This window comes from Prorops nasuta, unplaced genomic scaffold, assembly GCF_024137725.1.
Source record: "Prorops nasuta isolate Cenicafe-Biocafe unplaced genomic scaffold, Cenicafe_Pnas_1.2 PNAS00004, whole genome shotgun sequence".
Taxonomy (NCBI): Eukaryota; Metazoa; Arthropoda; class Insecta; order Hymenoptera; family Bethylidae; genus Prorops; species Prorops nasuta.
Window position 1 is genome coordinate 4,106,633 of NW_027116801.1, and position 26,189 is coordinate 4,132,821.

The 26,189-nt window shown below is 37.2% G+C and overlaps 6 protein-coding genes across 13 annotated transcripts; 3 read left to right on the top strand and 3 right to left on the bottom strand.

Moving 5' to 3' along the window:
• Nucleotides 1-265: 265 nt before the first annotated feature.
• On the bottom strand, nt 266-11,140 carry Nadsyn (NAD synthetase). Of its 7 annotated transcripts, XM_066726112.1 has the most exons (13): nt 10,067-10,198; nt 7,333-7,509; nt 7,085-7,242; nt 3,363-3,555; nt 3,035-3,290; nt 2,775-2,967; nt 2,221-2,701; nt 1,719-2,139; nt 1,435-1,643; nt 1,148-1,373; nt 905-1,081; nt 479-581; nt 266-407 (listed from the first exon to the last, which is right to left on the bottom strand). In XM_066726112.1, exons 4-13 carry the CDS (start codon nt 3,506-3,508, stop codon nt 379-381), a joined length of 2,241 nt encoding a protein of 746 aa, XP_066582209.1. In that variant the 5' UTR covers nt 3,509-3,555; nt 7,085-7,242; nt 7,333-7,509; nt 10,067-10,198; the 3' UTR covers nt 266-378. The 7 variants fall into 7 exon arrangements, 6 of the variants coding, with proteins under 6 accessions (XP_066582209.1, XP_066582207.1, XP_066582210.1 ...); XM_066726110.1 differs by lacking the exons at nt 7,085-7,242; nt 7,333-7,509 and adding an exon at nt 10,304-11,139 and having other exon boundaries at nt 10,067-10,221; XM_066726113.1 differs by lacking the exon at nt 7,333-7,509 and having other exon boundaries at nt 10,067-10,113.
• On the top strand, nt 5,698-10,084 carry Nna1 (Nna1 carboxypeptidase). The gene is made up of 13 exons (XM_066725858.1): nt 5,698-5,925; nt 5,994-6,146; nt 6,233-6,516; nt 6,596-6,745; nt 6,810-6,918; nt 6,989-7,234; nt 7,336-7,668; nt 7,743-7,970; nt 8,046-8,137; nt 8,220-8,448; nt 8,515-8,614; nt 8,688-9,075; nt 9,318-10,084. Exons 1-13 carry the CDS (start codon nt 5,698-5,700, stop codon nt 9,895-9,897), a joined length of 3,120 nt encoding a protein of 1,039 aa, XP_066581955.1. The 3' UTR covers nt 9,898-10,084.
• A 2,242-nt stretch (nt 11,141-13,382) lies between the features above and the next one.
• Cyp4g15 (Cytochrome P450 4g15) lies at nt 13,383-17,194 on the top strand. The gene is made up of 8 exons (XM_066725738.1): nt 13,383-13,533; nt 13,862-14,098; nt 14,185-14,382; nt 15,378-15,630; nt 15,728-15,932; nt 16,016-16,207; nt 16,287-16,524; nt 16,603-17,194. Exons 2-8 carry the CDS (start codon nt 13,870-13,872, stop codon nt 16,965-16,967), a joined length of 1,680 nt encoding a protein of 559 aa, XP_066581835.1. The 5' UTR covers nt 13,383-13,533; nt 13,862-13,869; the 3' UTR covers nt 16,968-17,194.
• A 135-nt stretch (nt 17,195-17,329) lies between these two features.
• Nucleotides 17,330-19,352, top strand: LOC136772733 (uncharacterized). Its single transcript, XM_066725859.1, has 5 exons — nt 17,330-17,592; nt 17,662-17,885; nt 17,956-18,375; nt 18,440-18,615; nt 18,971-19,352. The coding sequence occupies exons 1-5, from the start codon at nt 17,396-17,398 to the stop codon at nt 19,223-19,225; spliced, it is 1,272 nt and encodes a 423-aa protein (XP_066581956.1). The 5' UTR covers nt 17,330-17,395; the 3' UTR covers nt 19,226-19,352.
• Nucleotides 19,353-19,595: 243 nt separating this feature from the next.
• Nucleotides 19,596-24,115, bottom strand: LOC136772634 (protein starmaker-like). Of its 2 annotated transcripts, none has more exons than XM_066725736.1 (5): nt 23,511-24,115; nt 22,878-23,120; nt 22,660-22,800; nt 20,039-22,595; nt 19,596-19,903 (listed from the first exon to the last, which is right to left on the bottom strand). In XM_066725736.1, the coding sequence occupies exons 1-5, from the start codon at nt 23,613-23,615 to the stop codon at nt 19,875-19,877; spliced, it is 3,075 nt and encodes a 1,024-aa protein (XP_066581833.1). In that variant the 5' UTR covers nt 23,616-24,115; the 3' UTR covers nt 19,596-19,874. The 2 variants fall into 2 exon arrangements, with proteins under 2 accessions (XP_066581833.1, XP_066581834.1); XM_066725737.1 differs by having other exon boundaries at nt 19,597-19,903; nt 22,884-23,120.
• Nucleotides 24,116-24,547: 432 nt separating this feature from the next.
• LOC136772496 (uncharacterized) lies at nt 24,548-25,955 on the bottom strand. The gene is made up of 3 exons (XM_066725515.1): nt 25,695-25,955; nt 25,001-25,356; nt 24,548-24,739 (listed from the first exon to the last, which is right to left on the bottom strand). Exons 1-3 carry the CDS (start codon nt 25,761-25,763, stop codon nt 24,643-24,645), a joined length of 522 nt encoding a protein of 173 aa, XP_066581612.1. The 5' UTR covers nt 25,764-25,955; the 3' UTR covers nt 24,548-24,642.
• Nucleotides 25,956-26,189: the final 234 nt, after the last annotated feature.

Here is a 26,189-nt window from a genome sequence, read left to right on the forward strand (position 1 = left end):
ATTTCGAGAAACTGTGAATTTATCAGTGCGAATGTTGCTTTTGTGTACGTGCATAATTTGTGTATTATATAAATAAACCTACTTGAGAGAGTCAGTGATTGGCAGTGATGAAATTACTCGGAAAAGAATGTTTTAGCGATTAAAGTCTCATTAATGCTAATTGTAAGAAGCGATTTTACATTTTTCTGTATGTAGAGATCGAAGAGAATAATAAAAGTAATGTTATACGTAATAAAAAGGAGACTTTCTTGAATTTATTGATCCATTTGGTATTTATTATGATTTATAAATTGTATATCGTTTTACATAATGTGTCTCTTAAGTTCTCAGCGAAAGGTCTCATAAAAAAAGGTAAGAAAATTAAAATAATGGTGAAAATTAAACTACAACACCGTGATGGGTTTTATCTGTAAAGAAAAACATTATTGCAGAATTTAAAAAGAAAAATCGTCAAAGCGTTTTCTTTAAATTTACTTACTGCTGATCACGGAACTAAATGGCATATGTCTAGCTTTGGCTGGTACTTTAGGTGGAATCTTTTCTTTCTTCGATGTCGATTTCTCTTCATCTATTCTTCTTACCTACAATTATTAATGATAGGACACATATGATAATAAAGAATCAGTAGATTTCGGCTGACAAGCATTGAGACGTACGTATATCTTCCACCAGAATTCAAGCAAGACGAGAGAATAATACTTGGTCGGATGGGAAGAAAAGAGATTTATAAAGATGAGCCCAAGATGAGAAATTAGTCAATGAATTATTAATACCATTATCCATAGAACTAGACGGTTAATTCAGGAAACATTTAGGTCGAGTCAAATTTAAAACGTTTCCTTCTTTGAGAAGAATCCTCAGAGGTCGTAGGAAGCTCCGGATAGTTTTCTTGCAGTTTGCTCACCTGATTATCCATAGCTGCGAACTGCCACGTCCACTTGTGGTTGTATAAGAATTGTCTATGATCGAAACGATTATCGTCCGGACTGTAAGTGTCCGCATGGCAGGAGGGAGTTAAAACTGTCATTTTGTGACGATTTATGGCGTAACAGCGATAAAAGTGTTTTACTTTCTCAGCGACCTGCATTTTTTATTAGCGAAAATTATTAGAGCAACAGTAAAATGGATAAAAAATAAAAAATCTTACCTCGCTTGGCGTAGCATCATCCCACAAATGAACCAACCTACAGAAAGTTGTAAACGGTCCAGCACAATTTTGCTTTCTCAATCTACCAAATACTCCCAATTCCGTGTAAGTCATTCCCATGTCAACCTCGTCTAATTGAGCCAGTTGGCCAAACTGCAAGGGCTCCAATTCAGCAGTCGGTGGAGCTCCAAGAATCTCTCGCAAAGCACTTATCTTATATTTTCTTCTGCCAAAAAAAGCTTTATTTAAACCTCAATATGTGAAATCAAAGATGATCTTTCACTTACGTAAAGTATGATAAAAACTTTTTCAAGTCATTCTTAGCTATCCCTCCAATAGGATTTATATCAGCACTGCTACAATCGTATTTCGTCAGATAACCTCGGAGGGCCTCGTCTACGTTTCCGGTTCCAAGGACCAACAAACCTCCAGGTCTACCTCTTACCCACAACATCAGCTGTGCAAATAAATAAGCAATAACCATGCGTAGTCTTGCCTAAGAAGAAAAATCATATAAATAGGTTTTTCATTACGATAAAAAAAAAATATTCGATCAATGAGGATGACATACTTGGATATTTTGCAAAGCCAAATTTTCTCTAGGTGATCCACCCTGACTTTTGAATCTCGGGGTCAACTTGGTGACCTGTTGGAAAATGGCGAGAACCGCAGAAATTGCTGCATCCACTACAATACTGTGATGATAAGAACCAATTTGACTGGCGAGCTCGGCAGCACGGGTTTTTGTTGCTGCAGAGCTATTTTCAGTACCCATGTAACATGTCACCAAAAGAGTATTGCAAAGTTTTTTTGGATCGGTTGGATAATACTCGTAGTCCCCTACAATTTTTCTGACCTCCTTTAGCACCTCTGTATCTCCTTTATTTACAGCCTCTACGATCATTTCGCACATGGAATAAACTATGCACGCGGTGGCTGCAGAATCCACTCCTCCGCTTAGTGGCAAGAAAAAGCCACCCTGGCAGGATCGTCTAAGGACGTAATAATATTTCAATGCTTACAAGGCAATGGTGGTATAAGATATAAATTAAATTTTTTATCGAAAAATGAACCTCAGATAATCCCAGAGCCAACACGCAGGGGCCAACGAGATTTCTTCTTCCCTCGAGAAATAAAGAGAGTTTGTAAAGGGTTTTTCGTCCTCCGTAGAGATTTGCTCCGGTTCGATAGGAATATCGGGTACATCAGAAATTAAATTACTAGGCGTAAGGTCAAATTGCACTTTGACACGAGGGTAAGGCTGAGTTTTCGCTGCTAAATGGCTTCTAGATCTAATGTTGTTTCTGTAACTTCTAATGTCCTCCAGATCAAAGGTAGCAACGGTTACTTCGACCTCTTCCAGGGCGAATTGTTTACTTCTTTTCAAAATTCGCCCATTGAGAGTTATACTGGAACCACCGTTGAAGTAAACCCTTGCACCGTCGCATCCCCGCAAATTACTGAACAAATAACAGCCACCAGACTTGAACGTGGCAGATTTTACAAGATCCACAGTGACGTAAGCTTTTCCTAGCTCAAAATACGAGCCGCTACCTGAAATGGATTGATATTAGAATTGCATTAATGGGTTACTTCTATAGATTTATCTATAAATCTAATTTATTACCATTAACTATTATTTCCACTCCATCCAAGGCCATTGGTATATGATTACTCTGAGGATTCCAGAGCTCCTCGCAAATTTCAAAACCGATGCAAGTGTCACGCGTTGAAATCACTGCATCTCCAAATGGTACCACGCTTTGTCCAGTGATCTCGGAGATCATTCTTGGCAGGAAATAATCCTCCACCGTTCTTTCCTGATGATTTACAAAGAGCCCAGTATAAAAATGATTTACAGAAACGAATCGATAGAAGAGATGTTACCTTGGTCCACGGTGAGAACCACCTGCTCTCCCTGTAATTTCCATCCTCGCAAAGCTGCATCTTTGGTCTGATGAGCAATAATCGATGATTTAGAAAGGCCACTCGACAATTATAGGTGACATTCTTGTGCATAACAGGCATCCCTACGTCTATTAAAATTTCCTCGCAGGCGGGATTTTTCAACAGCTGTGCCAAAACTTCCCAGCTGTGCAAAAGAGTATCAGATTCATAGAAATGATCCTCGCAACTGTAACCACTAAGAAACAAAAGAACAATAATTAACAAATTGTGTTTTATATCAAAAGTTAAATATTTTAATTGTTATTACGTGATTTCTAGTTCTGGCCCACTTCTGTACGTAGCACCAGCGTCCTTGGCTTCCTGTATGCTTTGGATGATTCTTGAATAATTGCCAGAAAAATCCATGGCCCACTGGTTAAGGGTGCAAACCGCCACTGTTACTGTTCGTCCCATTTTTCCTATCTGCTGGTACCTTGTTTTCAGTTCTCAGCTTCTCTCTACTGCACAGAAAACACAAGATCGATTAGATAAAAGTTCTTTTTGAGCTTGTCGAGACTTCAAGGGCGGTTCTGCTACCGAGAAAAAATAATCGATAGCACTCGAGTATGAATTAAACTTCGATCTGACCGTAATAAGCAAACTGAGAATTTCGCCAGTCTTGGTTCTGATTGATCAATAATTTTGGAGCCCGGGAAACAAGAGTTCGACGAATGTACAGCGATATTATCACAGAGAGACTCTCTATCTATTAAATATTACTACCGAAATATGCAATATCGCTAATATTTAAACAAATTAATTTTTTATTTATTTATTTATATTCTTTCTTCCTTAAACTAAATGAAGTTACATTTCTTTCAAAAAAGAGTAAAATTTATAAAAATGAAGATTTCGAATAGTAGGATAAAATTTGGTATATTAATTCAGAAAGTACAAGATAAATCAAGGGGAAATCTAAAGAATCTTAAAATGTTAGAATTTGTATGAAAATAAAGCATTTAGAATGAATAATATTACTAATGAAGGATGATACGCGGGCGATTGGTAGTTATCGATAAGAGGACTTCCGGTGGCATATTATATGTACACTATGTATATATATATATATAGTATACCGAGGAGCAAGGATAAATCGAAGGAGCAACAAACAAATCACAATGGTTCTGGCTCCGCCCACACTGACGACCGTTGTCAGGCAAATCACTCATACATCGCGATTCCCTCGGTTTCCGGAAACCCCAAAACCTCCTACGACTTTACACGCTTCGAATCGCTCCTTCTCAATTCCTTGTATATACCGTCCCTTTGAAAATTACAAAAAATCCTTCCAAAATAATCCTTCTTAGTAAATTAGTTCATTTCTGTGAATCATAACTCCTTCCCGTTTTCCACCACAGTATTATCGATAAGGGTATATAGATTTCAAAATTTTAGTAACAAACATAATCGAACTGCACACATATAGAATTAATTGTGATATAGAGTGGGGGTGGAGACTGGATAAATCGAAGGGAAATGAAATAATGTACCATGTTAAAATAATAATAATAATAACAACAACAGAACAATTTTTAAAGGGAGTAGTCTCAGAAGTGTGCAGTTGTTTCCGTTCAGACTGAGAATCATCCATGGGGACCAGTGAAGAAGATTACCAAGACGCTCCCAGAGAGATCCGGGAAGAAGAGGAGGAGGAGTCGGAGAAAATTGTACACGAGGCAAAAGCCAGATAGCAGAAAATGATGTATTCACTGGCCAATAGTAAAGTCAAAGAATTGCAAGCGATGCTGTTTCCAGTTCAACCGATTCCTGGTAAGCTTTTAACAATATAAAAATTAAGCTGTATTAAATAAAATTCTAGATAGAAATTAATGCCTGTAGAAAGATGATTGAACGGTATATATATATACGAAAAATCTTTGTGAAAGCGTTTGGTCAACGAGAAAAATGTGTGGACGTTGATCGATTTTTATGTACATGTTTCGCTTGAAAATTCAACTAAGGTTGTTAATATGGTATGATTTCCTTTGCTGAGGAATCGCATCACGCGACTCGATGCACGTGCTTCTGATCGTTGCAAGTATTGATAAGGCGCGTACTATACACGAGGATTCGCCGCGAGGTCGTCAACGTCCGGACATTGTACTCCTGCTGTGGAAGCCGGTGCGGATATCGACCGAAACCCACTTCGTCTTCTCCACGCCACGCGAAACCTCATCGTTCATAGTCCTTTCTCTCTCCTCCTCTCTTCTTCAAGTCCGAATCTCTTTGGAAAAATAAAAAAAGTTTCAAAAATCTCACGACCACACTGAAGAATCGTCGAAAGAATCGCATTAATGAAAAAATAAAAAGCAAAAAGAAATTTTAGTATCATTTATTTCTAATATTTTCCCGCATTACTCGTTTATAAATACGAATTGAATAATAGTGCGATTCTTTGGGGCCCCTCTTGCGAGTGTTTTGATTTTGGAAAAATCTCGTGATTCATCGAGGGACTTTAGGTGCAACAACCGCGAGTTGTAAAATTCATTCAAAGCGTGTCGGCTGTCTAATCAATTTGGATTTCGTGCGGCGACCACATTATAATTTCAGCATGCGATACAAAGTGGTGGAAACCCGAGAAAGATCCTCCAAGTTAAGACGCGATGTGTAATTTTCACGAATGTGGGTGGTTGGAAAAGAAGATCGATCTGTTTGCAGGGGGAGTGTTGAGGAATTTGGATGGGATGCAAGAATTGTCCGGAAGATTTGGGATGTTTTCGGTACCTCTGAACGTGGCAAAGCCGAAGGATGCCATCCGAGCGATCCTGGACGCCAGGAGTATCTGTGACAGCGTAACTCAGGAGATACCAAGATGGCCGACCGAATGCCAGGTTACTACTTGTATCAATTGATTAGTTTCCGGAAATAATCACGAATCGTTTTTGCATCTTTCTAACAGGTGATACGAGAAAGGGTACGTCACATTGATTACACACCGGGTGTTCCGGAAACCTTTTATGTTCCCACGGGAAAAGAACCCAAGCCAAGACCTGTCGGGGACGAACTCGGTACGGTGATCTACCGATATTGCCCGAGCAGCGTTACCAATTATGTAAAAATAAATACAAAACTGTTTCGTTTGTTAAGAAGAGAAGAATTTTATTTTAATGTAAGATTAACAATTACATTTGTCGACAGTTTAGCAGATCATGCGTGGGTGGGAATTCGGCGGGCAGTCTGCCAGTGATTGACAGTTTTCCATTACTCAAGGTTACCGAGGAAAATTTCCTCAGCAGTGCCAACTTCTGCGAATCTGGCGATTTATGCTTTGAATCGAGATTCGAGTCGGGAAATCTGGGAAAAGTGGTGAAGATTACCGATACTTATTATCAGCTTCACCTAAGAAGGGATCTCTACACCCAAAGGCACACACAGTGGTACTACTTCAGAATCTCCAATACTCGCAGTAGAATAATCTACAGGCAAGACGAGTCTTTGATCATTTTTGTCCAAAGTAATCGATAAGATCTTATTAATGATTTTTTGGAACAAAATTTGTAGATTGTCCATCGTGAATCTGTGCAAAGAGGACAGTCTTTACAACGATGGACTGAGACCTCTTCTGTACTCAACCGAAGACGCCAGAACCAGATCCATTGGTTGGAGAAGATGTGGCGATAACATCACTTATTACAGGAATAACGACTATTCGTAAATATTTTTCGTAATTCACTATAATAAGGTTTTGGCGTACATAATTCATCGTTGTTTTTAGAGATGAAGAAAAGGAGAGATACACGCTAACGTTCAATATTTCCTTCCCCTACGATGGCGATACAGTTTATCTAGCACACTGTTACCCTTACACTTATTCCGACCTGCAAGTAAGTTCTTCCAATGAGAAAATTCTGAAAAATAAATAATTATAAATAATTGTTAGAAAAATTATTTCAGGAATATTTGGCTAATATCGTGGCTGACCCTGCGAAGACCCGATATACCAAATTACGTTTACTGTGTCGGAGCTTAGCTGGTAACGGGATTTATTACTTGACAATAACTGCACCGAGCTACGACGAGGACGCTCGTAGGAAACGAGGTATAGTGGTCACTGCCAGGGTTCATCCTGGGGAAACTCCTAGCAGCTGGACGATGAAGGGGATCATTGATTTTCTCACTAGCGACTCCGATCAGGCAAGGGTGAGTTTCTGAAAGAAAAAAAGAATTTATAAAAAATAAAACGAAAGAAACACTAGAATGAAGGTTTTATTATAAATCGAAAATATTGTATATTTTACCAGGAATTGAGAGAGAGATTTGTGTTCAAGCTGGTACCAATGTTGAACCCTGATGGGGTGATAGTGGGAAATAACAGGTGTTCCTTGTCGGGTAAGGACCTGAATCGACAATATAGGACGGTGATGCGAGAGAGTTATCCTTCGGTTTGGCACACGAAATTGATGATCAGAAGATTGCTGGAAGAATGCGGCGTTGCGATTTATTGCGATCTGCACGCTCATTCCAGGAAACACAACATTTTCGCTTATGGCTGCGAGAGCAAACGAAGTGGATTCACCACGAGGCTCTCCGAACAGGTTTTTCCTCTCATGCTGCACAAAAATGCTGCTGACAAGGTTCCTTAAAATTCCTATCCGTTCGTTACCGAGTTTCTTTTCTTATTTCTTACGAAGAGATTCTCTTTTTACAGTTTTCTTTCGAGAATTGCAAGTTTCATATAGAGAAAGGGAAAGAGGGTACTGGAAGAGTGGTGGTATGGTCTATGGGGGTACAGAACAGTTACACGATGGAGGCTTCCATGGGAGGTTCCACCATTGGCTCCAGATCCGGAACACATTTTTCTATACAGGACTATGAACAAATCGGCCGATCCTTTTGCGAAACTCTTCTCGACTATTTTGATCAGGATCCTACAAAAGTACTGATCACTGATATATTACAATATTAAAATCTCTCTAATAAATCAAATATTTTCCATTCTTTATTTAAACAGGAAAGATTGAGGAATAAGATAATGACAAGGCTGCTGAAGGAAGGTTCCAGTGCCGAGGAGCCCACGAACATTGATCTCACGGATTATTCCAGGTGAGGTTTTTTAAACTGAGAATAAATTTAAAAAGTTGCAATACTTTGAAACAATTTTAATTTGCTTCCTTTCGAACCACAGCGACGAGGGCGATACGTCGCAAGCTTCGACTTCCGATGAGGAAAATCTGGACTTTCTCGAGAACGCGTGGGAGAGCGAAAAAGGGATCGATATTACGAATTGTTCGTACCCTTGCGTGCCACCCCCCTCTCCCAGTTCTCCATCGTCAAGACCAATCAGCAGATTAAACAAAAAAGTTAAACGAGCAACTGCAAGCGAAAGAAATTACCTCCAACGCAGAAGACTTTTGGTAATTTTGTCGAAACAAGAAAATTATTTTCATAAACCTCCGAGGTTATTACTCTTTTGTCTTTAGAACCGAAGAGCAGTGATGGACCTGCCAACCACAGATCCTGGGAGCGATCTGTACGAATTCACGGATTCGGGTGACGAAACTTTCGCAAGAATGAAAAAGGGTGATTTAAATGACAAAATTAAGCTTTGCGCTTAATTGTTTATTATTATTACATTATTTATTAATTAACTTAGATGCAGCTGGAGAAAGATCGAAGGAAGCAGTAAGCGAGATTTCGGCAGAGAAAGAAGAATTTTTTTCGGAGTGCGTGATGCTTCCATCTATCGTCAGACCCCGAAGTTTGTCTTTCGGAGAAAATTTTATTGCTGAAAAAACTGCAGAGAGGGTCGCTCAAAGGTCACATTGTATACGTTTGAGCAGGATGCTGAGGAATTTGTCTCCTCCGTCCCCTGGCCGTACCGATATTCAAGCAAAACTAACATCCTTGAGGCAACAAATTTGGATGGGAACCAATATGGCCGCTGTTGGGCAGATGGATTCCTTCACGAGGGCTCCGATAAGTTGGGGAGTATCTTCTCTTGTTTCTACACACTGCCGTACTGACAGCGAAGTCTTACTACGGTAATTAACCTTCATTTTACCTGTGTGACTAGAAAGGATATCTATTTTTTGCATATTACCTTTTTGCATTTTAATAAAAATAAACTTTGAAAATGTGCTATACAAAAAATTAATATCTCGCTTAGAAAAGAGCTATACGAATGTTTTGATTTTTATATCCATACTCGGAAAAGACTAAAAGTAAAAATCCTATATATGATCTTTTTCGTAATGTCTATTAAAGTTTATTGAAACTTTTTCAGCTCGTGCTCTGAAAAATTACAAACACTGGATTATGTAGAGGAAAAATATGGAATTAAGAAGTCGAGAAAAAAATGGCGAAGGAGGCGAGTTTTGCAAGGAAATGACATAGAATTGGAACCGGAAGAGATTCCGGATGAGGAGGTGAAGGCTACAAAGAAGAAACGGTCTCGTATAAAATGGCAAAAGGCTGTAAACATGAACTCGAGAGTAAAGGATACTTGCAACACGAAAAGTTCTTTTCTGTCCATTAAAGCTGATTCCTTGAAATTGTTGAACTTGAACGCGTCGAAACAAGTGTCAAAGATAGAGACAAGAAGAAAATTTCGTAATGGTGGAATCGTTGTTGCCACTGTGAGTAGTAAAAAACAGTCGAGAATTAAAACAAAGGTAGATGATACAATAAAGATGGGATTGATTGAACCATTGTGCGATAGCTCCAGTACCGACGACGAGCTTCTATCCAATTCAAATAACAAAACTGCCAAAAAAAAGGATAAAAAAAAGAAGCAGCAAAGAAAGGTCAAAGTAGCCGGGAAAAAGAGAGCTTCTAGCGGAAAGATTTTGCAAGATGCATGTTAAAGTTCTTAAACTGCCGTACGTTTTTCAAGCATGAGAAATAATTTGCTTGTGTACAAATATAGTGTTGTAATCAACTAATTAATAATATATCACGGGCGCAGTGATATTGCAAGTAAAAATTCTTATACACGTTATGGATAAAAATTATAGATTCAAAATATACATTTACCTTAGAACTTTTATTCAATACGCGATTACGATGAAATTTATTGTTTTGAGAAAAATCACAGCACTACCACTTTAATCAAAGTTTTTGCGAATCCAATTTTTATAGTAAATGCGAAACCCGATCTTATCAGAGTTAGATAAGATATGTCACAAAAACTGAAAAACAACTTGTATCTTTAAAAGGTTTTACATAATAAGTAGGGCATAATGACCTCCAAGCAATTAATCGTCCACTTACTGTTCTTTTTTTATATTAATATCTCATCAAACGTTTTCATACACAATTATTTATTAATATCCATAGTTAGAAATTCGTATCAGTTGCATTTCTACCCCACGTGTGTCATAAAAATAGTTGTTATATTATCTCATAAACATAACCTCAAAATAAAATATCACTATTTCACCAAATACACTTGTTTTTTCTCTTGAGAAGAAACTATAATTAACCGTTTACACTTTATTGCCTCAACAAACCCAAAAAATATCCAAAGTGTAATGGTAAACAAATCTATATTTTTAATTGTCACTCTACAGTTGTCGTTGTTATGGCCAGTATATATACATATATACTTTCTAATTAGACTCTCGTTTATTTAGAACAATGATCTGCTCTAAACGTTAGTATCTTATTATTAACATAATCAAAATGTAAAGAACTTCGATGTAAAATTAGAATCAACAAAAATTTCATATATCTATCGTTTGGAAGCGTAGAGCCTGAATATTATATGTTCGTAAGAACAGCTGACTTACATTTTTGAACAATCTCTTATTATATATTTTATAATAGTCGATTCATTAATAATTCTTTGTAAAAAGTATATCCCAAACAATAATAACATAAAGTTTAACGTTTCTATTGCAATGAAATTAAGACATGTACATTGTTTATGTTTTTCGTAAAACTGGACAAAAACTGTTGTTTAAGCCTGGTTGGTGGCGCCAACTACAGGCTAGCTTTTAGAACTACATATGCAGATGACACTGGTGATGGAGGTATTCCAAATTCAAATTCAAAATTTAGTATTTTCTCCTAGAAATAATCATATGTCCTATTCACTTTCTGCGTTAATGAGTAGACAATATATTTTGCTGAAAAAAATACGTTCCAACAGAAAATTGAATTAAACTGGTGGATTAAAGAATATTAAATTGAATTACTTCGTTGGCGTCAATATAATTACGTATCTTGGTTACATATATAATTAGGTAAACAGTTGCATTCACCTGGAACATAATACTGATGTAATAAGTCGCATAATAATATGCAATGTTTATCGGTAATTCATAAAATTACTTTGACAAAATGTTTTTGATTAATTGATTATTTTGACTATTGAAAAAAGTCAAGTTGGATTGAATTTTTCTAAATTATTCTATAATTTGAACCGGGAATAAAAATAAAAGCTAAATAGAATAAATTAAGATGTTTTAAAGAGGGAAGTAGATTGTTATGTGACAAACGATTGACGTCATTGACTAAAGAGAAGAGATGGACGTGAAACTAATTTTTGAATTTCAATTCATTTATCGTCAAAGAACTTTCAATGCAGCAAGCATAGAAAGTGTTATTAAACGTGCCTGATCCTTTCTACGGTTGCACGTACACTATATTTGCTCTTGGCGAACGGGCCAACAGATTGAAAACGAATGGATTACGTTTACTTTTTTGATGACACCCTAGCGGGTCAGCCGATCACCGACCTGGATATCCGGCCATTGTAAGCGTAAATTTGCAATTTTTCTTTTTCTCACGCAGCAAATCCTACAAAAATTCGTTCAAGGATATTCCATGTAGGCTTCGCTGCGTCACTTCCGCTTTAACGACGGCCACTAGATAGGTTTTCGATCACCCGCCACATTTCTGGTTCAGCATCCATTGCAGACTTTTCGACTCTTAGGAAAATTAAAATACATGTTTAGAGAGTTGAGAGAAAGAAGTTAATTATAGAGATGTAAATTTACACTCGAAGTAAGCTTTGAAGTGAAATTGCAAAAATATCGTACAGCAGATTTTGATTGATTTGTATTGTCAAACATATTTCCCCAGGGTGCATCATTTAACGGCCAGTCTGACTAATGCGCGAAAGTCACGTAATTTCTAGGTTATGTAAGAAGCGTGAAAATGTAATCAACGGATATAGCACGCAGCTATATCCAATCGCTGCTGTTTGAGCACCAGTACTGTTCACTCTCTTTTTTCGTATATAAACAAACTCTTTCCAATGATAATTGATACTTTATTCATATAAAAATCATTATTGATATAGTGAATAAAAAAACCCACTTTCCTAGCTAAATAATATGCGAAGAATCTGGAAAGCATTTTTATCTCGGAATGTATGAAAGTATTTCTATATTGTTGTCATATTATGTATTTAAGTTTTGGAAAAAATATCCGAACGATTAGCGATGGAGGAAATTGTTTCCTCCTACGTATTGAATAAATCTGCATAAGAACAGAAGGAAAACAAGAGTGACCGCCCAAATCCAATTTGTCTGAGTCACACGAGCTTCGAGGATCAGCGTTTTTTCTGCAAATCATCATTTACAATTTAACTATCGATTGATCGATCACACGGAATTGCGTAAATGCTAACTAAGCGTAAAATTTTCTTGGTCAAATGACGCGATACCAAAAATTTCATTGCAACGTCTCGGTGGCCAAGGCCCTGATCGTTTGTATGCAAATCCATGCACGGTGCGTGCGTCGCCACATCCGAAAACAAAACGGCTATGATACGTGTCTGCTGGATCATGCCAAACATTAAACACGCAATAAACAAAGAAACCACCAACAACTGCTCTCAGATTTACGCAATTTTTCTCTACACGAAAAAATTGTATCCTTAGATCTAATCTACGCTTTCCCAAAGAAACACAAAACACATCTAGGACTGATGCAGCATTGAAAATAATGCTGAAATCGGGAGGAAAATTTTCCTAAAATAAAGTTTTACATAACTAGCTTTTAGCAAGCAAATCTATTCCGTTTTATTTTTCGAACAATATCGTTCTATGAAAATTAGCTTTGGATCGGAAATTCTTCAGTCACGGAACAAAGTTTAGAGCCTGATGAATAAGAATAACGAAAAATGTGAAAGATATGAAGTTAAAAGGGAGGAAGGGGCGAGGGAGTTTTGGTGGCAGCGATATGAAAAGGAGCCTGAAGAGTGTAAAGGGGGCTGGCGGGTGGAAGAAAGCGGGGGTAAGATGATCGAGTATCGGTGTGACCAGGTCGTGTTGGAATATGCCGAATAACGTCTATTAGTCAACAGGGTATCTATTACGGATTCCAATAGAATCGACGAAGCAAAGCTAATAATTATTGGCGTAAAAACCTTCCTTGGCCCCCCGCGAAACGAACGAGGGGCCCGCGCCGGTTATAAAAGCAACGGGCGCCCTGGACTGCAGTCAGTTCGGTGGTGTGTCATCGACAGGAACTCATCGCGTGAAATCTCCTAGGTGGGTGTTTCCACGCTTCCGATTTTTCCTTTTCTTCTTCTCTCTTTTCACGTTATTTTTTCTCTTCCTCTTTTTCCCCTATAAAGTCAGGAACCATTAATCTTAAAAAACAATTAAAGAAATAGAGAAAGAATAATTCGGTGCATGTGACAAGTGTTTTAAACTGTGCCAAGGACTTACATACACATATAGTGGGTTGAATCGGAAGTTGCAAAGATTCGTCTTGAAAGGGTTATTCCTGAAGAGGGCAATTGCGCCCGAAAGTGTTAAAACTATAATTAAAGTAATTTTTGGCTGGATTACTGGAGAGTGAAAAATCTGATTGCAGTAAACAAAATGTCTGCGGCTGGACCGGAAGTGGTAGTCGGCTCGGTGGCAGCGGCCTCCGCAACCGGATTATCAGCATCTACCGTCTTCTTCTCCCTCCTCATCCCAGCACTGGTACTCTACTACATTTATTTCCGTCTCTCTCGCCGGCATTTGCTCGAATTAGCCGAGAAACTGCCAGGTCCACAAGGATACCCCATCATCGGAAACGCGCTCGATTTCCTGGGAAGCTCAGACAGTAAATTGAACATTACCGCGATAAATATTCAAATTCCTCTCTATTATTAATATTAAATCTTTGTGTGAATCTTACTTCAATTATAGCAATCTTCCGTAACATCTACAAGCGGTCCTTCGAGTTTGACCAAGTCATCAGGATCTGGATTGGACCTAAACTGTTGGTATTCTTAGTGGACCCACGAGACGTTGAGGTTATCCTATCCAGCAATGTTTACATTGACAAATCCGCCGAGTACAGATTTTTCAAGCCCTGGCTTGGCAACGGACTTCTCATTTCCACTGGTGCGTATTTCAAATTCTTCTACGAAACAAGAAAGAAAAAAAAATGTCAGGTTATAGAAGGAATCGAAGACAGAGGTAAGAAGTGAGTATATAATAATAGTTCGAGTGTCTTAAAGTCTCCGTGCTGGAGGACAAGTCCGACAAGTAGACAGGAAAGCAGGCAGTAATCTCCGAGGTGAAACTCGGCAATATTACAAGAGTGCTTTAATGAAGTAATATTATAAGACTTTCTCGCTGGCTGCATCTTGCAAGTGGCGGGACAAGATGGCGCACAGCGATCAGCGATCTCTGTCAGGGAAAAGGAAAAATCCAAGTGTGGGCTGAGACTGGGTAAGCTGGATAAGCGCTGGGTTCCCCCCGAGTCATCGTGCACTCAGGCACGACTTTCTCGCTGGCGATGAACTTTTTTCTCAAACGACCAAACTCTCGCCGAACGTTATTCCTCGACGTAACAGGTCCAACCACGCTGCATGCAGCATGCGCGTAACGTAACCTACGAGGCTTCGAGTACTGGCAGCCATCTTTCTTTCTCCTATTGGGAGCCTCTACCTAACCTCGTCGCGAAACAATCTCGTGGAGAGGGAGAGTGAAATGCGGCCCGACCAGGAAGAAAATCTCTGTGCACACTCTTCTATCTCTCTTTTTATACTTTTACTCCCCTTCGTCCCTAACCTGCACTTTCTTCGATCTTGAGACTCGACCGTTACCCAATCGGTCATTCCGATACAACCTGCGCAATCCGCATTTTTCACCACCTATCCGTACAACTCGCGTCTCTCAGTTATCCGCAGGATCCTCCTTAAGATCTCTAATACAAGATTATCAATTTGCAAACAAATAGGCGTCAAGAGTTGACGTTGAATATTTCAATCATCCGTTGGTATTTTTGTTCCGGGAATCTTTTCCTGGGTAATAAACGTTTCTTCATAAAACTGAAAATATGCAGTAATATAGTAATCGAAACTGGTAGTCAATATCGCTTCTTACGTTCACAGGTCAGAAATGGCGAGCCCATCGCAAATTGATCGCCCCCACTTTCCATTTGAACGTGCTGAAGAGTTTCATTGACCTTTTCAACGCCAATTCACGCGATGTTGTCGAACGCCTCCGCAAAGAAGTCGGCAAAGATTTCGATTGCCACGATTACATGTCCGAATGCACTGTTGAGATCCTTCTGGAAACTGCCATGGGTGTCTCCAAAACCACACAGGACAAGAGCGGATTCGAATATGCTATGGCTGTCATGAAGTAATCCAACTTTATATCTTCATCCATGTTAATTTCATGCGTGCTCGTGTTTTTTGTTTTGATAGAACTCTGAAGCAAAATGTTACTATTTTTGCAGGATGTGCGACATCTTGCATCTTCGTCACACGAAAGTTTGGCTCAGACCCGATTGGCTGTTCAACCTGACGAAATATGGAAAGGACCAGATCCAGCTTCTTGAAATTATCCACGGATTGACGAAGAAGGTCATCAAGCGCAAGAAGGAGGAATACAAGAGCGGAAAACGTAACCTCATTGACACCAATGCTCAAGCTGAAGCCAAGGTGATCAGATTTATCTAAACGGAAGAAGAGATAATTGGATAAGATGGAATTAGCGATTAATGAAACTTGGTTTATAATTTTAGAATACCACTGTAGTAGAGGGCCTTTCTTTCGGACAATCAGCTGGTCTTAAGGACGATCTCGATGTTGACGATAACGACGTAGGTGAGAAGAAGAGACAGGCATTCTTGGACCTGCTCATCGAAGCTGGCCAAAATGGCGTCGTTATGACTGATGAGGAAGTGAAGGAGCAAGTAGACACTATTATGTTTGAGGTATGAAATCCTGAAATGGTAAATAGGAGTGCAATGAAGAAAATATTCTATTTTATTATCACCATGAATCATTTTGTAGGGACACGATACCACAGCTGCAGGATCCAGCTTTTTCCTCTCCATGATGGGTTGCCATCCAGAAATTCAAGAGAAAGTTATTCAAGAATTGGATGAGATCTTCGGTGACAGCGATAGACCAGCTACCTTCCAAGATACTCTGGAGATGAAGTACCTCGAGAGGTGCCTGATGGAGACCCTTAGAATGTATCCACCTGTACCCATCATTGCTCGTGAAATCAAAACGGACCTGAAACTCGGTAAGGATCTGAACGTTAAGAATTGTTTGACAAAAATCAAAAACTAAATAAAACTTAATTGATTGATGGAATTTGCAGCAAGTGGAGATTACACACTCCCGGCTGGATGCACCGTGGTAATTGGAACCTTCAAGATGCACCGTCAACCCTACATCTACCCGAATCCGGACACCTTCAACCCGGACAATTTCCTGCCGGAGAAGACAGCCAATCGTCACTATTATGCCTTCGTACCATTCTCGGCAGGACCAAGATCCTGCGTAGGCCGTAAATACGCCATGCTGAAGCTGAAGATCATCCTCTCCACCATCCTGAGGAATTTCCGTGTAAAATCCGACCTCAAGGAAAGCGACTTCCGGCTGCAAGCCGACATCATCCTTAAACGTGCCGAGGGCTTCAGGATCAAGCTCGAACCCAGAAAGAATGTCGCCGTCAAGGCCTAAATCTCAAGGTCATTGATATAGATTAGTAACTGAGACAAAATTAGAAGTTAAGCGAATTTGGGCTGTAGGTAGAATTGCACGGACCTCATACACTTTTGCCTTCAGCCCAGCTTCCGGTTGTGTGTACATGTTGTATATTACCATGTAAAACGTAGTCTTACACTTATCATTCAATGTTGATATTTATCCTATGCAATAAATTATGCAGTCAACCTGCAATACTTATATTTAATGACTCTTCTTTGCTTATTCTTCACGTTCTCCACCTAGCTCCCCCCTCCCTCTTAGTGTTTCATCCAACTTCATTTAACAACACACTTTTTGATTCTTTTGTTTAATTCACTTCACCTCGCTTTGCATCCAATTGAGTTGAGTTGAGTTGTGACTGTGGCTTTAATCGCTCGACGTTTACTCCATCTTCAGCCGGGATGGAGAAAAATATCAAGCTCGATTGGTATCCTTGCGAGGAATTTAAAAAATCAAGAGTAATGAGGAGTAAATCAAGTTTGATACTTCGTCCCACTGGTATTAAAACTTTGCCTGAATCTGGTTTGCGCGAGATGAACAATGTGAAGAAAGAGCTAAAGGCGCTTTTGCCTTCGTTGAATCGTGCTGAGATTCGAAGGTTAGAGATCAATTGTTAAAAATCAATCCTTTACAAAATTTAAATAAATAATAAATACAACTCGCGCAGACTCCGTATTCCATACCGAGACGCAGTTTTATACGAATTGGAGGAAAACCATTATCCTGATAGTGCCAAGTACTTGAGGAATCTTTTCTCGTTGGACGAGGAGATTAGGCAATTTTTCGGACCGGATACACTGGAATGGGAGAAGCCTCGTTTGGAGAACAATAAAGAACTTATTGACATTTTGATCGATGGTTTGAAAGTGGTTGAGGAAACTAAAAGAAAAAGTATAAATTAAATAATCAAAAGTGTTAATTACTTCCTGAATCTAATAAAGCATACCGTTTATTTTTCAAGGGAAAATAATCCAGGAGGCAGTTCAATTATTGAAACTCGCTCTTTTCTTTCAATCCCAAAGCTCGGAATGGTGGTGGATCGCGGATGAATTGTACAAAAGTTCATTAACTGCTGGAAAACGAATTTCCGGTGATGAATTTCGTACAATTACAGTGATTCGTTATTTGTACGGGCGATTTTTGCTGGGTTCGTTAAAGAAGCCAGAAGTGGCGTTAGATTATTTGAATTATGCAAGAAATTCGTCGGAGGGAAAATCTTGGAGCGCTAGCAAAATTTTGAATGAACAACAGGCAACGATCTTTACAGAATCCAATGGATTGTTATACAAAGCTTTATTGGACATTGGAAAAAATACTGATAAAGAAAATGCGGAAGATGCTGCAAAGATTTACGAGGAGGCCTTACATAGGGCCGTGGACAGTTGGTAGCAAAATGTGGATTAATTTTTTTACTATAATTGATCAATTCTTTTTCACATAATCAGATGGCTGCAAGAATTACATTGCAAAAGCACTTCAAGAGCTTGGAAGGTGCTGTTTAGAAATTGGTGAGGTTCAAAATGCTCTACGTCACTTTTCTAAACTGCTTGCCATGGCAAAGAGGATCCCAGACCCGGATGTTGTCTGTAGCGCTTATATGGGCTTGGCTTTTACCCACAAGGTAACAACTAGCACCGACCTACATCGATTTCTTAAACGTAATCCATGTTAAAACGTAAATGACCAATGCAACAGCTATAGTATATGGTTTCGAAATACATCTCTTACAGAATGAAATTGAATAACTTCTTAATAACTTACTGTTATTACTTCTAACTATTGCCATTTTTTCAATTGACCAGTTAATTTTAGTTTACAATTAAATGACAGACTAAATTTACAATGAGTTGAATGACATCGGTATTTTATATCGTCTAACGCATTATTTATCAAGAAAATCAAAATGCAAATTATTACATGAATTTACCGAAAAGAATTGGTCAAATCAGTCGCTCTTCTCATTACTAAATCCATAGGAGCTTGGCGATCATTCGGGAACTGAGAAATATTTTCAATTGGCAAGAGAGACCGCTTTGGAATTTCAGCTATTAAACAATCTAGCCGATGCACACTACAGTACTGGCAATTATTATTTAAACAAAATTCCGGCTAAACCAGATTTAGCTACAAAACATTTGGAGAAAGCACTGGAGCTTTATCAAGAGTTTGGAATTATGGATAAAGCTGAGATAGCCAGATTTTCTGCTGCAGCGGCGAAAGGTACAAAGTAGTTGTTCCGACATTTGAATTGATTTAATTAATTTAATCATTATTTTTTCACAGGGCAACAAGTCATGGAAAATTATTGGAATCTTGTTGTTCAATGCAAGAAAGATCTTCATAAAACTGGTAAATTTTGCCTTTGGAAAAATTCCAGAGTTCCGTTCTGGATAAATGAGCTCGATGAATGTGAGGCAGAAGGCAAGTAGAAATATGTTTTTCCTGAAAATATATTTAAGTGATTAATTATTTCACGATTAATTTATACAGCCATAAATTCGGAGGAAAAAGTAAAATTTTCACCATGATCTAACCAATAAGCTTACGACGTCGGAGAAGGTGTATATTGATTATTTATTTACTACAATCTAATATTACAAAAATTCTTGCTGGGCTATAAGGAATTTAATTCCTTGTCATTATTTAGAAGTAAACGAAAAAACTGTCTTAATTAATTTTAAAATGAAAGAAAGAAGTCTGTAAGATTTATTTTTTAAGGTATTCAAACCTTCACTTACATATATTATATATACAATACTCGTATGAATATTTACCTGACATTTATTATTAAAACTTATTTATTTGATTGATTATTTTTAATACGAAACTGATAAACCTTAAATTCGCATGACCTTATTCCATACTTATTCTTAAGTTACGTTACGGTGATTTTCTTGATGATGAATCTTCTGAAATATATAATAAAAAGCAATGTTTAAATAACAGAAAAGTAAATAATAAAGATTATGCTTCTAAAGAAGGCATGTCTGCACTATTTCGAATTTCATTTGCAATATTTTCTAAAGTCTCGTCAATTTCATTACCATTTTCCAGCAAATTTTCTTGACACCGGCCATTAACATTCTCCACCACCATGTCGAAAACTTCTTTTAACACCTCCTCTGCCACATCGTGCGACTCGTTCCTTTCAGTTAAGTGGACTTCTTCCTCGACCTTTTCTTCTTTCTCATTTATATTTATCACTTCGATCTCTTCAACTTCTTTCTCGGAAGAAGTTTTCGCTTCAGTTTCTTCTCCCGGTGTTACTTTTTCAGTACCCCCTTCTTTCAAACTTCCATTAATAAGCTCTGCTTTTTTCGCTTTCTGATTTTCCTCGGATTCGCAAATTACAACTTGTTCACTTTCACTTTTTTTTGTCTTTAAACCTTTATCCATAGAATTTTCTTTATTTTTGGTAACCTTAGTGGAATTATCACTGCATTCAATTTTGATCGATGTGTTGTCCAAATCGGAATGGCTACTTTCAATAATTTCTAAATCATTATCGCTCTCCGTCACCAAATTAATTTCGATCTGATTTTGTTGCTCATCCTCAGAACAAATTATTGTTACTTCGTCCGATAGCTTATCTTTTTCTTTCGTGCTACCCAATGTTGAAACATCACTTTCTTCCGCCGTTTCCAAGTGTTTAGCCTTTTCTATTTCTACCATTAACTTATTTTCTGCATGGCAAACTTTCTCATTTTTGTCTTTTTCTCCGGTGTTATTAAGTAACGGCCTTTCTATCTCGGTATTGCTATCTTTATCCTGATATACTACAGTTTCAACAGACGATTCAGCGCTTGAAACAATTTCACTGTGGCAATCTTTTTCCTCGGTATCTTCAGTAGATTTTTCTTCAGAAATTGCATCTGATTTTTCTTTGGAGACCTTGTCCGATTTTTCTTCGGAAATCTCATCAGATTTTTCTTCACATATTTCAATCGATTTTCTGGCAGAAATACCATCAGAATTTTTTTCGACTTTCTCGTTAGATTTTTCTGTAATTGTCTCTTCAGCATTCTTATCAGACTTTTCTTTAGTTGTTTCTTCAGATTTCTTGCCGGACTTTTCTTTAGCCGTTTCTTCAGCATTCTTGTCGGAATTTTCTTTAACCGTTTCTTCAGTATTCTTGTCGGAATTTTCTTTAGCCGTTTCTTCAGCATTCTTGTCGGAATTTTCTTGAGCTATTTCTTCAACATTCTCGTCAGATTCATCTTTAGCCGTTTCTTCGGCATTCTCGTCAGGCTTATCTTTAGCTATTTCTTCGGCATTCTCGTCAGACTTATCTTTAGCTGCTTCTCCGATATTCTTGTCAGCTTTTTTATTAACTGTTTCTTGAGATAATTCTTCAGATATTTCCTCATGCGTGTCTTGATGTTCCGTTTGTTTTTTATTTTTATCTACTTTAACTTCTGTCTGTTTTTCAGGAATTGAAATTTTCTGTAATTTCAACGACAATTGTTTAAAATGTGTAAGTTCGTGTTTCATTCCTATCAATTTATTGGTGGAAATTACCCCGCACTCAGTGCAAGTGTGGGTATTAATTTCCAAACTTTCTGAAATCCTTGATTCTCTTTTGCCTTTAGTTTTTGATAAGCCACTTGTAGAAGGCTGAGGTTCAAAGGGTTTGGTTTTAGTTATCACGTCAATATCAGAATCAGTTTCAAGTACTATTACCGGTACATCTTTAACCTCGGATTCATGATCAGTATCAGAATCCGACAAAGGCTTTCTCAATTTCGTTTTCCTTTTAATATCACTAGACGATGATTCCCCATTGCTATTATCTGATTGATCAAAATTTCTTTTTCTAGAATTTCTTGCTTTTCCGGGAGGTTGTTTCTTTGACAGTTCTTTTAAACTTTTCGTCTTTGTTATAACATTCTCTTCGCTTACCGGACTTGTTTCAGAAAGTTTGTTTAGATCTTTTTTCGATTTTGATGAGTTTCTAGTAACTCGTTTCTCAGAAACTAACGACGAATCACTTTGAGCTTCGTCATAAAATTTCACTTTTTTCGGTGTTGACTTTTCGCTGTCCGTGGACAGACCATCTCTTTGCGTCGGCCTACGTTTTCGATTAGTTTCTTTGTTTTTAAGTTTTGAATTGATTCGCTTTTTGGGTTCAGATCTGGATTGTAAACTATCAGTATCATCTTCGCCAGAAGTTAAAGAAATTACTTTACTTTCATCATTTTCCTCTATCTTCATTGGTGACTCAGCTTTTACTGATGAAGTTATCAAAACATCTTCTAGAAACACAGAGCATACTTTGGTTGCCTCTGCGTTCTTAGATCGTGTTACTGGTCTTTTCTCATTTTCCTGATTATCCTCTACAACCCAACAATCCTTACACAGAACAGTATTTTTTTGGTATGTTTTGTATGTATCATCTTCATTATTCACTGGTATTTGGCACTTATCGCATACTGTGGCTTTCTTATTGTTTTTATTATTCACATTGCTGGATACACCTTTCTTATTTAACTTTCTCTTTTGTGGCATTGCAGATGAATCAATGTCAGAATCAGCTGAATATATTTCCAATTCTCTAGAAGCTAGAGGTTTTGTTGTTGAACGATGTAACACAAGAGTGTCTATCTATAAATGTTTAAAATATACTAAAACACTAAATAATGTCCGAAATTAATTAAAAAAATGTTACCTTTAATTGAATATTGGAATTGTCAATATTTTCATTTTTACATATTGCTGATTTGATAAACTTTTTCAAATCTATTATGAGATCCAATGTATATCTACAGTTCAGGCATACTCTTAGAGATGTTTTATTTACCTTTTCTGACTAAAAAGAACAAAAGTTAGCATTATTATGATTACAAATACCACCAAAACCTTTTATTAAATCATAATGAGCTTTACCCTTACAAAATTTGGATAATATTCATGTATTCTTTGTAGAAGTGCGTCAATAGCTTTGACTTTCTTTAAATGAAAAATATGTTCCTTACTGCTCGATGCTCCACAGAAATGACAACAATTATCAAAATTCACCTTATTTTGGTTCAAGAAAGATTTAATCTTGTCAAGAAACAGAGAGCACTGGTCCAACTCATATGCACATCTATGACATATTTTCCTAGAATTATATTTTTCAACTGCAGCCTTAAAAAAAAAAGAGGAAAAAATAAAAATAGAAAAGGACATTTATATTCATTTTATCTGTTGCATTGTTTGCCTTTTTAGAACAATTAATAGAATAGTGAAAAATGTGTAAACAGTGCCATATAACCTACAAAATGTGCCCTATTTTTGTAACGGATTCACAGAATGAAGAGGACTGTTAAAAAAAAAACACAAATCTTAAAAAAAATAATTATTTAAGTTATAGGGCAATGAAAACTATATTTCAAAGAAAGGTTAATTGCTGTAAGGTAATTAAACTTCTCATACTAGTTGCGATTAATGTTGTAAGTTTGGAAGGTCGCAACTTTATTTTTTAAGACTTGTTAGGTCAGTCTGACGATTTTGTTTAAAAAAGAGGAAGTATAATACCTTAATGGATAAATTGGCTTGCAGTTTTTTAAGCTGATTATCGATATCTCTGATCTCCAAAAAGACTCCTTCGTCGGACTCGCAAATTAAACAAAAATTAGGCATTTTGCAATTATAGCGAAAAAAACATAATTAAAGAAAACTGTTTTGTTCAGACTGCTATCGGCTCTTTTTCGTTTTATTATTTTGCTGTTTGACTTTTTTAGATAATTCACAGAATGAACAATAAAATGGAAAGCTTACGCAGACTGGACGTAAGAATATTTGGCGGCAAGATTAACCTCAAGTAACACATCTGAAGTCTGAACTTGATATTCCTGATCTATTCTGAACTGATCTGAATGTAGTTACACTACACACACACACACATGTCTCTTTTATGGATAATTTTACAGATATGCATGTGTGTTCTTCAAAAATATATAGAGATTTAGAATTTTATCGATAGTCTCGAACGAGGCCGAATTATTTAACGTGAATATATAATATCGATAGCGTCAGGCGTCAGTCCATTAAAAACGTAGGTTATGTGTACAAAATAAAATTGCATGAAGTGTAACGTTATTCTTATACTATGTGATACGAAGAATAATTGTTTAATCTTATATACTCCACCTAACAATTGCTTTTTCCAATTGGCCAGCTTCGAACTCTTGAATTCTGATGTAAACAAGCTATTTTGCGGACAACTCTTAATATAACAAAAAATCTTGGGTTATGTCGTTCTCTAGACGAAGAACCTGTTTCAAAAGGGTCCATTTGGAAAATTGCGCCATCTGGATAAGCAGAGAGAAATTTGTTGAAAAGATCAATACGATTCCCTAACTCCCTAGCATTTATGCTTATGCGCGTTATATTGGTTGAGAAAACGGCGGCGAAAATATTTATTGACACTTTAATTCATAAACTGGATGAAGGTCATATATATATATATATATATATATATACATTAAAAAATATTTTAATATCTTATTTTTTGTATAATAATTTAAAGAGATATATTATAATCTTAGTTTAAAGGAAGAAAAGATATCCGATAAATTTAAATTATATATTTATCAATATATTTATATATTTTTTCTACCAAAGTAATGAGAGGTACATAGACACATTAAACGTTTTTAAACATAATTTATTGAAAACTATTTTCCACTTTATGCGTTTTCTCTGTCACTTGCCTTATAGCATCTTCGCACGTATAGGAATCTATCCCTTTCCAAATGGCTCTTCTAAAATATATAGAGAAGTAACAAAATAATATGAATTATAATCAAAATGTCAATAAGAATAAACATCTGCGCTAAGATCATCTACGTACAGTAAAATATGAAAGAGAAATTTTTGTGTAGATTATAAGCAGATGTGAACCAAAGGAAAACGAGAACTTAAAATTAAAAATATAGAGTAATGTGCCAAAATAAAAATTCGTTTTTATTAAAACAGCAGCGTCTAAATACTACAATAAATAATTTCCTATAAGAGAAATTCACCTGACTGAATTAGTTATAGCGGGCAGTTTGACTTCGAAGAAGTCAAAGCCAGCACAAACAAGGTTATCAAATAATTTTAACGGCGTTTCCGCCACATTGGCATAGGGCTGGACGAGCTCAATTCCTTCCTTAAGACGATTTTCCACGTTATCCAAGATCAACTGGACAGTCTCGTTTGATCCCTTAACAGTTTTGTACGCTCCGCATAAAGTTGACGAAATAAATAAGATAGGTGGAAGTTGGAAGAGCCTTCTTGTACAGACCATATTAACCCCACAATTAGAATTCGCCTCTTTATCATTAATCGGTTTTGGAATGGCCGTTGGATCTTCCATTCCAGTCATCATACTGAATTGCTAAAGAAACAAAAAAATTTTAGTCCCAAGTAATCCCTAGTGTCAATTCTAAATGCTATACGCCATGTAATCTATATCCATCAATTGCACAAACATATATTTTAACAATGAAAATTCTCTAATCGCGAATCTTTGCTACATCCACAAGCAGATGAGGGACACCGCGTGATATTTGACGTTAGGACTTGTCAAAAATAGCTTCAAATATAATGCTCTTTTTACATAATTCGCACATAGATGCCTACAGGAGGCTGGGAAGTGACATTTGTCAGGGGGTTTGGGTGAGATTTAATCAGATAGGACTTAAGATTTGTTGGGCTATATGTTGAAATACGCACGCGATAAGCGATGCAAACGATCCTCGCGGGAGTCTCTCTGACATCTTGCTTTCCTTCGGAAGTCTGCATATCCGTTGTGTGGACGTTCAATCAACGACGATGTGAGAGAGAGAGGGATAAAGACGATAAAAAGAAAGAGAGAGGATAGCAGATGCTTTCGCGCCGAGAGGAGATTAAAGAATGTTGTTGGCGTCTCCTTCCACAATACGAAGCGCCATTGAAGATGAGGCAGAAAGAGCTTCTCCGAATCCGCAGACCGCAGTAAACAGAAGGAAGCTTTCTCGACGCTAGGAGTCGCCAGGTATGACCGGAGTGGAGTTTATCGAAAGCTTGCCATTTGTGCACTTACGCAATTGACCGCCAACTTTGAACCACCCTAACCTCCTCTACACATTTAAATCAATTTAAATTAATATTCCTTTGCCGAGATTCGTATACGCTTTTATGTTATTATTATAATTTCGACTTTCATTGACTGCTTAATTTCATATATAA